Here is a 15,822-nt window from a genome sequence, read left to right as displayed (position 1 = left end):
AGCGTGAGTGGGCGATTGAGGGTCAAGTGCTAAACCCTCCATATATATGAAGAGCGTCGACATGATAAAGGAATTCGAGGAAGCATTTATTCCACCCTGTGGAAACCGATGAGTTGATCATTATTCATATTCCTTTAACCCGTGGCATTAGTCCGTTCCATCTGTTCAGCAGCCGAACTTATGGCTGCTCTCGCTGGCAAGGTTGCTATCATTACCGGTGGCTCTAAGGGCATCGGTAAGGCGACAGCTCTTCGTCTTGCGCGCGATGGCGCAAAGGTCGCTCTCCAGTACCTCTCCGATGACCAAAGCGCCCAGGAGGTGGTCAATGCAATCGGAGAGGAGAACGCCCTGGCCATCAAGGGAAATGCGGGCAGCGTGGCCGACAGCGACGAATTGATCCGCCGTACAGTGGATAAATTTGGTCAAGTTGACATTCTGATTGCCAACGCCGGTTCTTTGCCCGTCCGAGACCTAGCGAGCACCTCGGAGCAAGACTTCAATGACTGTATGGATCTGAATGTCAAGGGACCATACTTTTTGGTCCAGGTACAAGCTCCACAGCACGAGGACTGGGTCACAGCCTTGGCTGCAGAATATTTGGAGAAAGAGACATTGCTGATGGTCGATGATTATAGAAAGTGGTCCCTTACCTCCGCCCCGGCGCCCGCATTATCCTTGTTTCCACAACCCTTTGCCACGCGTCTACAATCGCCCCGTCCTACCTCCTTTACTTGACGACAAAGGGCGCCGTCGAGCAGATGGTCCGTGTTCTCGCTAAGGACCTGGGCCCCAAGGAAATCACCATCAACGCGGTCGCTCCCGGTCCGACTGACACCGTTCTGTTCACACGTGGTAAGCCGGAAGCCATGCTGAACGCCATCAAAAACTTGAGCCCGCGTGGGCGTTTCGGTAAGCCAGAGGAGATTGCGGAGGCCATGGCATTCTTCAGCTCTCCGGCCAGTGGCTGGGTCTCTGGGCAGATTCTGCGTGTGAATGGCGGTATGGCTTAGGAGGAATGCGGGAGGCGCGCAATTGATATGTACGTTGATCGGCTCTCAGGTAGAAGAAACGTACGCGTATCGTTTGAGCTCTATAGATCTGTCATCGTCTCTCAATAGCTGGAAATATCTATTGCCTGAGCTTCAGGACATGACTCAAACCTTAATTAGTCTTGCGAGCTTGTGGCCGCTGTAAGCATCTGTACTTTTTAAACCGAGGACAATCACCAACTAGAAAAAAAAGAAGAAGAAATGAAAGTGTACAAAGCGAGTAATGGGGGCATTGTAGCTGTTTGGTGGGCAAAATCGATCTTTACCAACAAGGAATAAGTATGTAACGTTTGTTGCATGCATTATACAAGGTCCTCTTCTCTATACCTTGATTCTTACGCTCAGTCCTGTCTGGTGAACGAACCATCGGTTCCTGACCTTCCAGTCTTCACCGTTTGGGTGAGTGAGCTCGAGGTATATGAGCGTTAGCCAGTAAGTTGGTCGGCCATAGGCGAACATAGCAACGCATCTCATAACGCTGGAAGAGTGTCGGCATCAGTTTGTAGATCTCTAGATAAGAGGTGTGCTTCCCCAGGCAGAAATCAGACTGGTCACTATATTAGCGCAAAGTTATTCTCAGACTTGTCATTTTTGATCTTTCGCGACGGAGGCTACCAGTGAAAGTGATTACATCCCAATGCTGCGGCGAGTAGACGATTCTTCTCCATGGTCACGTCCGTTCGCTACGTGGGTAACTATCACTCCAAGGTTGCATCAAATACCTAAGAGTGAACGCAATAATCAAATGAAATCTCAGAGTGGAAGAACTCCGACTGAAATTCGCATTTCTCATAAAAAGGCCGTCAGAGCATGAAATGTTTATTCATAATACCGAATTGCATATAAGATACTGCAATCCACGTGGAAGCTGAGTCCAAGATTCTCAAACAATCATCACGATCTTGGCCAATGCCCCCTCTTCCTCCATCAATCGATGGGCCTTTACAATCTGATCCATCGGAAAAGTCTTGATAGGCAACTCTATCTTGCTTGTCGCCAGATCTCGAGCGATCTCCTCAATTGGTGTTTTCAGAACGGCGTCCGTGGTGCTCGCATAGGTAGTCAACTTAACAGAGGTCGGTATGGACGCCATGGGCGTGAACTGTTCAAAGGTCCATTTATTCCCAGCTATACCTGTCATACAAACAGTACCACCAGGCGCCACACATCGGAGAGAATCTTCTAGTGTGGTGACCCCAACCAGCTCGAGAATCTTGCTGAAAGGAGCACGTTTTTGAACTTCTGACGATATTGAGCCGTCATCCATAATGACATTGTCAATACCGAGACCACGTAAGAACTCTACACGTGCTGGGTTCCGCGTTGTCGCGGTGACGGAGGCCCCGTGCGATCGAGCAAGTGCCGCAGCCGCCAGCCCCACACTTGTAGTTCCACCACGGATCAGCAATCGATCACTGGGAACGAGATCGAGACTGGTGAACAGCGAGCCCCAAGCCGTTTGCATAAGTTCGGGAAGAGCACCCAAGATGTCCCAAGGCACGGGCTGATCGGGGCCGAAGGCAGCGGTGGCGTTAACGCGTCGCACTTGGGTGGCCGGCACTACAGTGTATTCGGCGTATCCGCCATCGAAGACACGGCCCATGCCACCCATTGCAGTCACAACGACTTCACCAACTTTGAAGCCTGATTCCGGGTCTGCATCATCGACAAGTCCAGCGGCTTCGATGCCCAGAACACGCGGAAATGTTACACCGGGTGAATGACCTTGACGCGTGAACACTTCCGAACGATTAAGCCCAAATGACTTGACCTGTATCCGGACCTGGCCCGCTGTGGGCGTTGGTTTGGGCACTGTCTGGAGCTTCAACACCCCAGGACCACCAATTTCGTGCATCACGATAGCGCGCATTGTATCAAAAGACATAATTGCGCCAGCTGTTGGAGAGAAGATAGTGTCTGCAATAGAGTTGTGGTCACAGTGGTTTGATTATGTGGCAGTGGCGATAGCCAAAGGTACGAAGTGAGGAGAACAATTGCAGGCAATTCAAGGAGAATGGCCGGTGAAGAATGTCGCGTTATGAACGTGTCAAGAGACTAATCTTTGCCTAGGCGATACTAACATGTCGCTGAAATCTACGTTTTGTTCTTTATGTCAGCAATCCCTTCGCGTGATAGTTATGTGTCGAGATTCGAAGTCGGCGTTGGCCCGGTGGGATCTCAATCATTCACCAATCACGGCGTCTCCAGGCGGATCAAAGGGTGATGATGCGGTTTAGTTTCCGGTGGGATATTGCGTTTCCGATTTCGGTCTAGTATTCCCGCTGGTCTATCCGTTCTGATTGGATAACCGGCATACATGAGAGATCATTTGCTCTAAATTCAGGGTCACTCTGTTTGTTTGGCAAGCTGGAGCTGTACTCAGATCCGCTGAAAGACAAGGATGCCTCGCAGTGTCGGTCTACTTCGGGCTCCGTCCTCAAGGCCGAGGCCGTATGCCAGCTTGCTGTACGAAATATAAATCAGGAGACTACTTCTCCAGCCAAGAAATTCGGGACGACCTCTTGTTTGAGCTTTCTGATTCAATATCTATAGTGCCATATTTTAGGTACAACAGGCTTGATTCGAGTCATACGAGACCATCAGACCGGCTTTGTTCGACTGTGAATCCTGACGAAACACCACAATGAGCTTTTCCCAGGACAGCGATAGCTCGCCTTCCTCCACCGCTGGTTTAGAGAAGTTGAATCCTCAGGAGAACTCATCGTCCGATGCTGACAGCAAGAAGGATAATCCAGTTCTCAAGCCCACCGGTTCAAATCCAGCAGACTTTCCTGATGGTGGTATGCGAGCGTGGACAGTTGTGGCAGGATCCTGGTGCTGCATGTTCGCATCAATGGGCTGGATTAATTGTATTGGAGTCTTCCAAGACTACTATGAACGTGACCAGCTCGCTTCGTACTCCGCTTCCACAGTCGCATGGATCAGCTCTACAGAAACCTTTATGATGTTCCTTGGCGCCCCCATCTTTGGCAAGGTTTTCGATAACTTCGGCCCTCGATACATGCTCTTGGGTGGCACAATCTGCCACGTTCTGGGTCTGATGATGACCAGTCTGGCTTCTGAGTACTATCAATTTTTCCTGGCCCAGTCAATACTCAGTGCCTTGGGTGCCAGCTCTATCTTCTATGGTTGCCTCAACCCAATTGGAAGCTGGTTTATGAAGAACCGCGCCTTTGCCTTTGGCATCATCTCTGCGGGAGCATCCCTAGCGGGTGTCATACTTCCGTAAATAGCTCCAATCTACCTAATCCATGCATGCATCCAATTAACATCGTCTTAGCATCATGATTGACCGACTTATTCCGACTGTTGGATTTGCCTGGTCCATGCGCGCAGTGGCATTCATGTTCCTGGGTCTGCTTATTATTGGAAACTTGACTATCCGGTCTCGTCTGCCTCCAAAGCCTACCCCGATTGCCGCAAGCCAATTTATAGTCCCATTCAAGGAGCCTCCCTTTCTCTTCGTTGCACTTGGAAGCTTCTTTTTCTTCTGGGGAGTTTTCCTGCCGACCAATTTCATCATTCTGCAGGCGCAGCACGATGGCATGTCTCTGGATCTCTCTGGTTATCTCCTGGCCATATTGAACGCTGGCAGGTATAACGACCCTATCTTAAATCTTTGATGTGCTAGTCTTCGGCCTATACTGATCTTCATCGTAGTGTCATCGGTCGCATTCTTCCCGGATGGCTTGGAGACCGTCTCGGACGTTTCAATGTCATGATTGTCACCACCTATCTCACTAGTATCATTGTACTAGCACTTTGGATTCCCGGCCACGGTAATGCTCCTACAATCGTCTTCTCGGCTTTGTTTGGATTCACCAGTGGCACATTCGTGAGCATGATTCCTGCTATTGTGGCTCAGGTGACAAAGGATATCCGGACTATTGGTGTCCGTAACGGCTCGAACTTCTTCATCATCAGTATCGCAGCCCTTACTGGAAATCCAATTGCTGGAGCCCTGGTCGCACATGACGGAGGTGACTACTTGTACTTGCAAATATTCTGTGGACTTACAATGTTCCTGGGTGCTACGTTCTTCCTCGTGGCTCGCGTGGTGCAGGTCGGCTGGATCTGGAAGCGGATTTAAGGCACCTTACTGTTCCATAGCGTGGCAAAGGCAGACGAGAGAGGGGGGAAACTATAGAATTGGGAAAGGTGGTGAAGACTTGAGCTGCCTAGGAGGTAGGGAATATCTATAAACAAATCCTATGGGCGGGCAGCGATGCCCTCTGTTTAGCAGGCATCACTTAGCACAACTGGGTTACTCTCGAGGTCTCTGGCTTGTGTATTCTTTTCTAGCCTTTATGACTCTTATCAGTATCACAATTTCTATAGATTAGGCTTGCATTTAAGAGAATAAACCTCAATTGGAATGCAGGTGGTCGGCCTATTCGTGGATTCCGTTTGGCTGCGGTTACGACATTGCATGTCGGTCGGGTTCCCTGAATTTGTTCTCTGTACTTTTCCAGAGGCGTGAAAAGCGGAAGTGCTGGATTATTTAAGACGACGACCAACTCCAAAAGTCATCAGATTATATGGTTGGAGCATTTTCAGGACCATGTGACCGCACGAGCTGGAGAACTAGCCCGGTCAGAAGTGGTAATCTTGATCTATATGTTCCAAGGCTTCATTTGAAGGGTACTAAGTACGTGTGTATTTGAAGTCATTTTTGTCCCCTTACGGCTTTCTCACCGGTGCCTGTCAATTGGTAGCTCGAGAGCATACCCTATCCTTCCCCGCGTTTACCCCAGATTACGGACAGAACCCCGGTTCAACTATTGGAAACATAGTGCAGCTGATACGTCCCTGGAGGGGGCTATAGAGGGGCTCAACTATAAATGCTCCAGAATGCCCGCTCCGTGTTGATCCTCGCGCGGTGGCTGTAAAACTTGCTGCTTTGAATGAGACGGTTCTTCGTCCGTTTCTTGTATTCAATATGGATGATATCAATCAATCCAAGCCTGACACTGAGTCATTCGAAGTCGTGAAGCCTATCGCACTACAACAGCTTCCTCTTCCAGAGGAACTAGTATCTTGGGACAGTCATGACCTCGATAAGTTAGAGAAAGGACTAGTGAGGAAACTAGACTGCTGTTTACTCCCTGCTGTTGTTATCCTATTTTTGATGAATATTCTCGATCGGTCAGCCTGGCCTAATCAAAGGTATGTATGGCAGAGCTAATATCATCCCAGAAACAACATTGCCAATGCAAAGATTGTCGGACTACCCGAAGCACTAGGAATATCGGATGCACAGTACAATGTTTGCTTAATGATCTTCTATGTTGGATGTCAGTTTCCAATTATCTGTTCACTATACAGAAGCTGACAAGATTAAGATATCCTCACTCAACTGCCCTCTAACTTGATAATCACCAAACTCAAACCATCTATCTATATCGGTACCACCACTGCCGCATGGGGGATCGTATCCATGTGTCAGGCCTTCACGCACAACTTCGCCGGACTATTCATGTGCCGGTTCGTCCTTGGACTGGTAGAAGGACCGTTTCTGCCCGGTGTGTTCTTCTTAATGTCATGCTGGTACAAGAGGTCCGAGCTGCCACCCCGAATCGCCCTTTTATACGGCGCGAACATGCTCGCTTCTGCTTTTGGTGGGCTAATCGCTGCGGGTATTGTCGCCCGCATGCAGGATAAGATGGGCAGACCAGCTTGGGTAAGTCGGACTCCAACCTTGACAAAATGCCCAAGTGATTGATGCCTTTTGGATAGGAATGGCTGTTCATCATTGAAGGCTCCATGACTATTGCAATCGCATTATTGGTCATTCCATTCATCCCAGATTATCCGGGACTTACTAAGAGATGGTGGTTACCACGTGAGCACCAGTTGCTAGCAGTAAGTATCGTCTCCTATTTTGCATGCATGTCTACTCTCATACCTTATGCCGGTACCAACTCCTATGGGCATAATTTAGGACTGGCGCCTACGTAACGAAAATGCCGGCCTTGTTGATGATGATGCGGACTCTATTCTCTGGGGCGTCAAGCAAGCTTTCCTCGACCCAAAACTGTACATGTTCATCGTGCTCCAAATGGCCCTAATCACAGCCCAGTCATTCAACAACTTCTTTCCTTCTATCGTCGGAACTCTGGGATACGACAACACAATTACCCTTCTGCTTACAGCACCTCCATATGCTTTTGCGTTCTTCTGTTCTCTAGGGATCTCCTTGCATTCTGCCTATAAACAAGAACGAGGGTATCATATCGCTATTCCGTTGGTATTCGCGTTACTTGGGAACTTGATGGTACGAGTCCTAATCATTCAAGCCTACTCATTATCTAATACTTTCTAGGCGATATTCGTTCCAACGACAGGTGCAAGATACTTCAGCATGTTTCTTATGACAGCTGGTGCTTACTCGCCGTACAATCTTTGTGTATCTTGGCTGAGCTCGTCTCTGCCCCGTCCTAAAGCAAAGCGCGCGAGCGCATTGGCAGTTGTTAACTTGATGGGAGCGGGGGTTGCGCATTTCTATACATCGTATATGTTCCCTGACTCTCAGAAGCCGCGGTATTATGCTGGTGGGGGTGTCATGAGTGGAGCGTGTGTGGTGTGTGCTGCGATGGCACTGGGTATTAAATGGCATTTGAAGAGACAAAATGTAGAGCTTGAAAAGGCTGAGCTGGAGGAGGGGGTACTGGCTGGCTCAGTAATTGTTGAGTCACGCTATGGGCAAAGATCAGATGGGCTTGTTTCTTTCCGATATGTGCATTGAGGTTGCTCATTTCGTGACATCTTATGGACAATTGAACATCGGGCAAATGGCATTAAGACTAGTGTTAAGGCGTAAACCAGGCGAAGATTATGAGATGGGTATATCAAAGTCCAATGTTCAGGTATTGATTCAATCTTGTAAGCCTCCTCATAATATGAACATAAGCTAAATAGAGAACTTGCCAAGAGTGCTGGCAAAAGACCGAAGCATACCTCTCCGAATGCACATGTACGCCGGTGACAAAAGCAAGCTAACAGAAAACCAAATCAAAACAAAAAACCCAAAATTGTAACTCCGTTCACCGCATGGTACACATCTCAACCCTTATTCACAGGAATCCCTTAGTATTACTAGGCTTTCGCTGGGGCATGTCGTTAGACCCGTAAGCAGCACTGCCTCGCCTGCTACCCACGTCGCTCACTGCAGCCATGGGCAGGCGACCGATTGTGCTGGTTCGCTCAACTCGTAACGATTTCCATCCTTCCAATTCCCTTTCCAGGCGCAAGGCCTTCTCTCGTTCTTCACGAAGCTCCCGCTCCGCGCGGCGTGCCTGCATCTGTGTCTCCGTGTCGACTTGCTGAAGCTCATCGATGTTCTGAAGGAGTCGCTCGATCTTTTCGCGGCCCTTGTTGAGCTCCTCGTTAAGCTGAGCGTTCATCTTCTCGCGTCGGTCAATCTGGGATTGAAGATCCTTGACTGTGCGATCAACATTACGAAGAGAGCGCTGCTCGGCGCTGTTCTTATTCTCTTGCTCTTCAAGGTGGGTCTCCAGCTGTAGGGGAAGAAATTAGCATGAATTTATCAATAAAGCAAAGCCGTGGCAGTAGCTTACCTCCTTAATTCGTTTGTGCAGGAATCGCACATCTTGGCTGCCCGAAGAATAGCTCTTGGTCTCAAGGTCGACGCATCGAAGTTGAAGCTCCTTCAGCTGCTTCTCCAAGCCAGCTTTATCCTTGAAGAGTTGGCTATTGGTTTCACGTTCCGCAGTGAGTTCCTTCTGCATTTCAGTGGCCAAAGCATCTGCGCGACGCATCTTGCCAACAGCGGCGGATGAGACATCCTCTTGCTGCGCAAGTTTGGACTTCAGTTCCAAAAGCTCGCGGTCCATGCTAGCCGCATTGCGCATAGAGGGACTTTCGCCCTTGGCAAGGTCCTCAAGACGCTCACCGGCTTCAGCCAATCGACCTTCCAGCATCTTCTTATCCTTCAAAAGGAGATCACGTTCTGCGGTGGTATCCTCGATGGAGGTACGCAGGTTTCGCACCTGGGATAGGAGTGACACAATCTTCTGTTGAGCTTCGTTATGGGCCGCGCTGGCCTCATCCCGGGAGGTAGTGATGTCTTGTACAACCAACTCCATGCGAGACTTCTCTTTCGACCAAGTAGAGCTGTTGAGAACTTCATTGTCCCACTTGCTTCGCAGATCTTCCAGCTCCTCGCGGAGTCGGGCATTCTCGCCACGGACATTGAGCAGACGCTCTCGCTCGATCTCAAGTTCTCCATTGATTGTCGAGAACTCCCGCTGGTATTTCTGTCTGGTCTGTTCCATGGAAGTTTCCTTGTCCTCAAGATCAATAGCTCGCTGGTTTCGGTAATCCTCGAGCTCATTCTGAAGACGTTGCTTGGCTTGTAGAGCCCCCTGAAGCTCAGCGGCATTGTCCTCCATTCGAGCCTCTAATGACTGTGTTTGTCGCTGCAGATCCTCGACAAGATCATCCATCTGCTTTCGCTCGGACATAATTCGAGCGTATGTCTCTTCAGCCTCTCTGCCCTGTGACTTGGCAAACTGCTCAGCACGGTTGGCCTTGAGAACAGTGATTTCCGCCTGTTCAAGCTTGCTGAAATACTCATCAGCCCGACTCTTGTACAGAGTGAGACTGGATTCGAGATCGGCATTCCTTGATGTCTCAGCATCGAGACGGATCTGCAAGTCTGAGAATTCTTGTAGGAGTTGATTCCGACTTTGAACATCCTGTTCCCGGGTGTACTGCATCTCTTGAGTCTCGGAGAGAGCATCACGCAGCTCAACTTCCAGGGTCGCCTTGCTGCGCTTCAATTTCTCGTAGTGACTCTTAGCATCTGCAAATTCGGCCATGGTGTCATTGTGAACCTTGAGCAAAGAGCGACGAGATTGCTCCTGCGAGTTAATGAGGTCGTATAACTCTTCGTGGGATTTGGCCTGGACGTCTCGAAGGGATAGTTCACCAGATCGGATGCTACGCTCCAGTGTCGATACCTTCTTGGCAGAATCATCAAGTTGGTCATGAAGGCGTCCGTTTTCACGTTCCAGTAGGTGTACACGACGGATTGATGGGCTTTCATCTTGCCAGATGTCACGAGACGGGGTGGACCGTTCGAGCTGGCTCTGGAGATGCTTGTTCTGCATCTCAGTCATCTGAAGCTTGTTCTGAAGTTCCTCGATTTCAGCGGCTGTGTCCATCCGGCGCTGGTAGCCCTGGGTATCAACTGTTTTGTCGGACCTGGCAGAATCGTTTGCTTTTTCGTATGTAGGGTAACGACGATTGGGCGTGGAGGGATTAGACACCCCCTTCAAAGCATTTTCAGAGTTCTTGCGGAAGTGAGCTGGTGAGCGAGTGTTGGCCACCTCATTCTGGTCGATCTCTTCAAGCAAAGCGCGCTTCGAGGATGAGTATTTGGCATCTAGTTCCTTCATTTCATCTCCGTGGCGACGACGCATTTCAGCAAGCTGACTTTCAGCCCTAGCATACTTCTCCTCTGTGACCCGGAGCCTATGTTGGACTGTGTCAAGAACCTGTGCAATATCAACTTGCTTGGACAAATGCGGTTGGACAGCCTCCCAAGACTGAGCTGGCTCGGTTGCTTCTGACTCAAAGACCCGGTGCAACAGAATGAGTTGGCGATGTAAGTCCTCGATTTCCTTGTTAGCTCCGTCCAGAGTAGCCTGAGTCTGTCGAGTATTCGCTTGAGCTTGGCTGCGCATCTGCCGTTCATTTTCAAGGCTGCGATTCACCTCTGCTAATTGAAGATTGGCCGTGGAGGCAGCCTTTTCGGCATTTCGGCTTGTCTTGTGTTCACGGTTGACCTCATGATTTAGATCCTCAACGTTCAAGGTCAGCTTCTCCTTCTGTTTCTCGAGTGACGTGATGGTCATTTGGAGATCTCCGATTTGACGACCAATGTTCTTGTTCTCTTCTTCCAACTTTGTCTTCTCTTTCTGGAGGGTCTGCAGGCGCAATCGGCTGTTATCACTAGCCTTTGATGTGGAGCGAGCGATGTCGAGATTCTTTTGCTGGATCTTGGTGAGAAGAGACCGGTTATCATTCTCAGAGGCCGTGAGTCGGCCCCGGAGCGTCACAAGCTCCCGTTCCAGCCGCTCCTTATGCTGATCGTGGCGAATACGAAAGTTGTCAGACTCAGAAATTGTATGCATAAGCTGTTGAATTCGACTGGAAAGCTGGGAGCGCTCTGCATCAACTTCTTCAAGCTGGCGAGCTTTCTCATCAAGAGCATTACGCAACCCCATGATATGCTCCTCAGCCTGCTTTTTGATCTTGCGTTCAGCTTCAGCGTCTGCATTCAAGCGTGCAGTTTCCGCGTCCGTAAAGCGGTCGCGAAGCTTGATTAATTCTGACTGTAGCTCCTTTCGCGATGTCTCGGCAGCGACACGAGCCTCGGTAGCGCGACGAAGACTGTCCTGTTGAATGTACATCTCTTTCTCGATCGTGATTTTAGACTCATTAAGCGCTTCGTATTTCGTAGACAGGTCCTTCAGATTGTGTTCAGCAAGCATCTGAACATCGTCTCTTGACTGGCGCTCGCGGCTGAGATCTGCTTCGGTTTTGAAAAGTTGTTCTTTCAAATCATGGACCTGTTGTTCTAAGAGCTTCCTGCTCTCGCCCGCCTCTGCATCCTCGGATCTCTTGGCTTCAAGCATCTTCTTGACGTCTGCCGCTTCTCGCTCTAGCTGAACCTTCTCCGAGCGCATAGCATCCCTTTCTGCCTGGACTTCTCGAAGGCGGGTTTGCATGTTATCGTGGCGGCTAGTAAGTGATTTCTTCTCCGCTTCGATAGTGCATCTATCCTCATCATGCTTCTTGGCGTCGTTGCGTAGGATGGCAATTTCACTCTCCTTGCGCCGAAGAAGATCCTCGTAGCCTGTCGATGTCGTCGACAGCTCGGATATTTGCTGGCGAATGGACCGATTCACTTCGACTAGCTCTCGGACCTCTTTCTTCGACTTGTCAAGTTCTTTTGAAGTGTTGGCGAGCTTGATATCAAGATCTTGATCCGTCTTTAGCAATTTGGCTTCAAGCTCCTGTAGTTTTCGATCCTTCAAACTGAGGTGACTTTGGAGCATTTTAATCTCTTGGCCGAGCTCCTGAATTTCTCCTTCTTTGGTGGAGAATTGTGATTCGGCTTCAGAGAGTTTGGTATTGACCTCCTCCAGTCGGGCTTGGAGTTCATTTTTCTCTGACTCGAGTTGTTGGATGATCTGACCAGCTTGTTCAAGCTGGGTGATCCGAAGATCCAATTCGTCATCGGTCCTCTTCTTTGCATCGACCAACTCATCTAATTGTTCCTCGAGGCTTTCCTGGTCTGCGATCGCTCCTGAGAGTTTCTCGGCAAGTTCACCTTCTCGCAGTTGCAAGCGCTTGAAAATCTCTTCCTTATCCAGCGCGAGCGCACGCTCACCCTCTAAGGTCTGCTGGATCTTATGAATCTCCATTTCCGTGCGTCGTCTATCTTCTTCAAGCTTTTGGCGATCGGAGATGTCTTGGACCATTTTTGCTTCAAGCTCCTTGATCTTGTCATCTCTCTTTTTCACTTCCTTTGCGTTTCGGGTATCACCAAGGAGAGGTTTCATCGTGGAGAACAGCTGCCACCAAGGGCTTCCTTTCAAATCTAGGTATGAATGGAAATTCTGTTGAATGATACGAGTTGCTTCAGCTCGGTAGAGGCGCTTGTTAGAAATGCGCCGTTGGATGAATCCTCGCGCAACAGATTGGAAGCGTGACATAATGCTGCGAATGAGCTTATCACGCTTTTCTTCCAAGTCAGCCAGAACACCAGCCCTAAAGAAGACCTTTGTTCGGCCCACGCGATACCAGGCCCGGTCCATTCCGAGCTTCTCTAACATGATTTGAGCAGCACTCTGTCCCTCCAGGTAGCCCTTTGGCATGTTCTGGCAAAGCACTTCATAACGTTGACGGAATTCGGCAAAGGGCAGGCGGTTCGGAAAACCTGTTCGGGCAATTCTAATGCCTTCGAGGACACCGTTGCAACGAAGCTGGTCCAGGACCAATGGAGCATGAAGCATCTTTGGGCGCTTCTTGTGGTTTGGCAAGATACATCGAACGAAGTGAGGGTGAGTGGAGTGAAGTTGGGCCATTAAGCTGGACAGCTGCTCCTTGTGCCTTTGGGCCACGGTTCGGAACAAGCCCTTCTTTACCCGGCTTCGCGGATTCTCGCTTCCCTCCTCGGGGTCTGCGCAGTCCGCAAATAGATTGGCAACATGTGGATCATCTGAGCTGGCAAGTAGCCGTGTGATGTTATCGTTCATTGGATCTTTGTTCTTTTCAAGCCAATCCTGCGTGTTGTATTCTACCTCGGCAGCGTAGTGGGTAAGAACGAACCCTTGGCTGAGGCGGGAAGACCTGTATTTAGGGGTCTTGCGGTCCCACAGAGAATGAAGCTTCTCTGTGAAAGACTTGTCCGTGGCCTTGGGCATTACACAGTCTTCATCAAGACATGAGAAAATACCGATTGGGTTTGTCAACTCAATCAGATCAATTGTGGGCTGTAAATCTTTGCCGAAATCGATGAACTGCCACTCAATCTGCTCCCGAGCATACTCCTCCTGCTCAAGAACAAACATGTGGTGGTTGAAGAATTGCTGAAGTTTCTCATTTGTGTAATTGATGCAGAGCTGTTCGAAACTGTTGTTCTCGAAAATCTCGAAACCAGCAATATCAAGCACACCGATGAAATAGTTATCCTCGGTCATCGAGCGCCCCAATTGTTTGTTGATACGAGCCACCAGGTCGCCGAAGCCACGCTCGTATATACCCTTAGACAAAGCATCTAATGACAGGCGAACCTGCTCGGGTGTTTGCACTTTCTCAACCCATTCACGACCAGCCTTTACTCTAGGATGCAGTAGGCCTTTCACGAACGGATCCGCAGAGATTCCCAACAGTTGACAAGCTTTCTCGACACTTGCGTATCCATTGGTGCCAAGGGCGGCTTGGTCGGCCCGTATACTCTCCTTCGCAATAGTCACATTACCCAGGTGGAGAACGGCAGCAATGGTGCGCAAGATGCAGAGTTGGTCGTCTTCCGAGAAATTCATGACATGAAAAGCCTCGATCAAGGAATTCCATTCATCTTTGTCAGAAACACCCACAATGGAATCATTACCATCGCGTGTGTAAGCAAAGTCCTCAATCTCAAGGCCGTTCAACAATAGCTTCTCTCGGGTGCTGCGGTCAGCACCCTGCAACAGTTGGTAAAAAATGTGATAGTTGCGTTCGTTGGCATTTGGCTTGACCACTCGAGACTTCTCCAATAGATACCAATCGATCCATGCGCCACAGATCTGACCGGATCTCGAAAATTCAATGCGAATGAATTTGCCGAAACGTGAAGAATTGTTGTTGCGGACAGTTTGCCCGTTACCGAAGGCTTCGAGAATAGGATTGGCTCGTAGAATTTGTTGTGAAAGGTTAGATATTTGCTTGGTTCCGGACCGCGCATATGGAGTATCAGAAGTTGCCACTGCTGCGAGGTACTGAATGACTTTCTTGGTGTTTTCGGTTTTACCAGCTCCCGATTCACCACTACCAAAGAGAGTCAGTTTAGGCTTCTGATGAGGGAAATTTAACACAACACTTACGTGACGAGAATACTCTGGTTTTCGCCCTCTTCCACCAAGTTCCTGAATGCTTCATCGGCCATTGCAAATATATGCGGACGTGTTTCCTCTCTTCCCCGCCCCTTGTACATCTTGACGTATTCGTTGGTGTAGATAGGTAACGGGCAATAAGGATTTATGGTGACCAAGAAAAGCCCTGAGTATGTCTGTTGCCCAAAATATTAGTATGAGTAATCGCAGGGAATATTTAAAACTAGACTGACGTAGATCAGATCTGACTGGTATCGCGTGTGCAGATTGTGAACCACCGATGCCTCGTTAAGGTGCGTCAATTCAGCCATATCATCTGCCTTGTCGAACTTGGCCGGGTTGACTTTGTCCACTTGGTCCGCATCGACTTCTCGTTGCTGTTCAGGCTGTTAATTACCCCACCACGTCATCGTTAGGATAGATATGCCTACCTCGCCATCGTCACTTTGCACCAACAAGCGATTTCCCTCCAGTTCCTCCAGCACTAACCCGCGCACAAATGCCTTTTGCGGGTCGCGTAACCAAACGTATTTGTTGCCTGAAAAGTCGTTCTCACCCTCAAGTCCTCGGATTTCATCCGCTCCCCGTCGCATCTCCTCGGACTTAATGAAGCTCGGGGCAAAAGTCCCAGACGCTACATTAGTGCGCGAGTTTGAACGTTCCCGGTTTATAGAGGCGGAAGACAGTGTAGGCGATAGCTGTGAGACTGATGAGTTGCGAAGATGTCCTTTAGCGAGCTCTAGTCCATGAGATGGTGCGATGATAGCTGATTTGGGGCGCGTTTGCGACTGGGGTGCTGGTGAGGGAGAGGATCGCACGAACGCACTCGCCCGCTTTGGCGAGTTGTTCAGCTGAGAGGGAAGCATATCGAAAGAGTGGTCAATAGATCATTATTTGCGCTTATGAGCGTTTCCCATAGTAAGATGAATACAGATAAGAGGCCAGCTCTGGGAATTGAGCAGTCAAGCGATGGTAAATGTAGTAGAGTACAAGGGAATGCAAGAAACAAGTCCCGAGATGGAGGTGGAGTTTGTAGACGTGATGTGACGGAGGCGGAGACACTACTGACGCTGTTTGTTTACACTGCGTTCCTCGGGTTCCCGCCGATCGGTGGCCCGTGTCTA

The 15,822-nt window shown here is 49.4% G+C and overlaps 5 protein-coding genes across 5 annotated transcripts; 3 read left to right on the top strand and 2 right to left on the bottom strand.

Moving 5' to 3' along the window:
* Nucleotides 1–180: 180 nt before the first annotated feature.
* On the top strand, nt 181–1,010 carry N7503_011070 (short-chain dehydrogenase/reductase-like protein sdr; the record flags this gene model as incomplete). Its single annotated transcript, XM_057070616.1, has 2 exons — nt 181–546; nt 636–1,010. The coding sequence occupies 2 exons, from the start codon at nt 181–183 to the stop codon at nt 1,008–1,010; spliced, it is 741 nt and encodes a 246-aa protein (XP_056917227.1).
* A 922-nt stretch (nt 1,011–1,932) lies between these two features.
* N7503_011069 (zinc-binding alcohol dehydrogenase family protein) lies at nt 1,933–2,934 on the bottom strand (the record flags this gene model as incomplete). Its single annotated transcript, XM_057070615.1, has 1 exon — nt 1,933–2,934. The coding sequence occupies one exon, from the start codon at nt 2,932–2,934 to the stop codon at nt 1,933–1,935; it is 1,002 nt and encodes a 333-aa protein (XP_056917226.1).
* A 759-nt stretch (nt 2,935–3,693) lies between these two features.
* N7503_011068 (Major facilitator superfamily domain general substrate transporter) lies at nt 3,694–5,160 on the top strand (the record flags this gene model as incomplete). The annotated part of the gene is made up of 3 exons (XM_057070614.1): nt 3,694–4,295; nt 4,351–4,665; nt 4,731–5,160. The coding sequence occupies 3 exons, from the start codon at nt 3,694–3,696 to the stop codon at nt 5,158–5,160; spliced, it is 1,347 nt and encodes a 448-aa protein (XP_056917225.1).
* Nucleotides 5,161–6,009: 849 nt separating this feature from the next.
* Nucleotides 6,010–7,815, top strand: N7503_011067 (uncharacterized protein; the record flags this gene model as incomplete). Its single annotated transcript, XM_057070613.1, has 6 exons — nt 6,010–6,215; nt 6,267–6,364; nt 6,413–6,750; nt 6,807–6,932; nt 7,012–7,344; nt 7,393–7,815. 6 exons carry the CDS (start codon nt 6,010–6,012, stop codon nt 7,813–7,815), a joined length of 1,524 nt encoding a protein of 507 aa, XP_056917224.1.
* Nucleotides 7,816–8,096: 281 nt separating this feature from the next.
* On the bottom strand, nt 8,097–15,754 carry N7503_011066 (type II myosin). Its single transcript, XM_057070612.1, has 5 exons — nt 15,130–15,754; nt 14,932–15,075; nt 14,690–14,874; nt 8,648–14,633; nt 8,097–8,587 (listed from the first exon to the last, which is right to left on the bottom strand). Exons 1-5 carry the CDS (start codon nt 15,562–15,564, stop codon nt 8,144–8,146), a joined length of 7,194 nt encoding a protein of 2,397 aa, XP_056917223.1. The 5' UTR covers nt 15,565–15,754; the 3' UTR covers nt 8,097–8,143.
* Between the last annotated feature and the right edge of the window lie 68 nt (nt 15,755–15,822).

The sequence above is a fragment of the Penicillium pulvis genome (assembly GCF_028828015.1).
Source record: "Penicillium pulvis strain IBT 33274 chromosome Unknown scaffold_8_segment0_segment0, whole genome shotgun sequence".
NCBI lineage: Eukaryota > Fungi > Ascomycota > Eurotiomycetes > Eurotiales > Aspergillaceae > Penicillium > Penicillium pulvis.
Note: the sequence above shows the minus strand (reverse complement) of the source record. Positions and strands in the feature narration are given on the sequence as shown.

Excerpts from the sequence above, each read along its gene's own strand:
- N7503_011066 (XM_057070612.1), bottom strand. The coding sequence starts at position 15,564 with ATGCTTCCCTCTCAGCTGAACAACTCGCCAAAGCGGGCGAGTGCGTTC. Across the intron at positions 15,076-15,129 it reads TGCAAAGTGACGATGGCGAG|CAACGAGAAGTCGATGCGGA; the intron begins GTAGGCATATCT and ends CAGCCTGAACAG. Across the intron at positions 14,634-14,689 it reads AACCAGAGTATTCTCGTCAC|TGGTGAATCGGGAGCTGGTA; the intron begins GTAAGTGTTGTG and ends TCTCTTTGGTAG.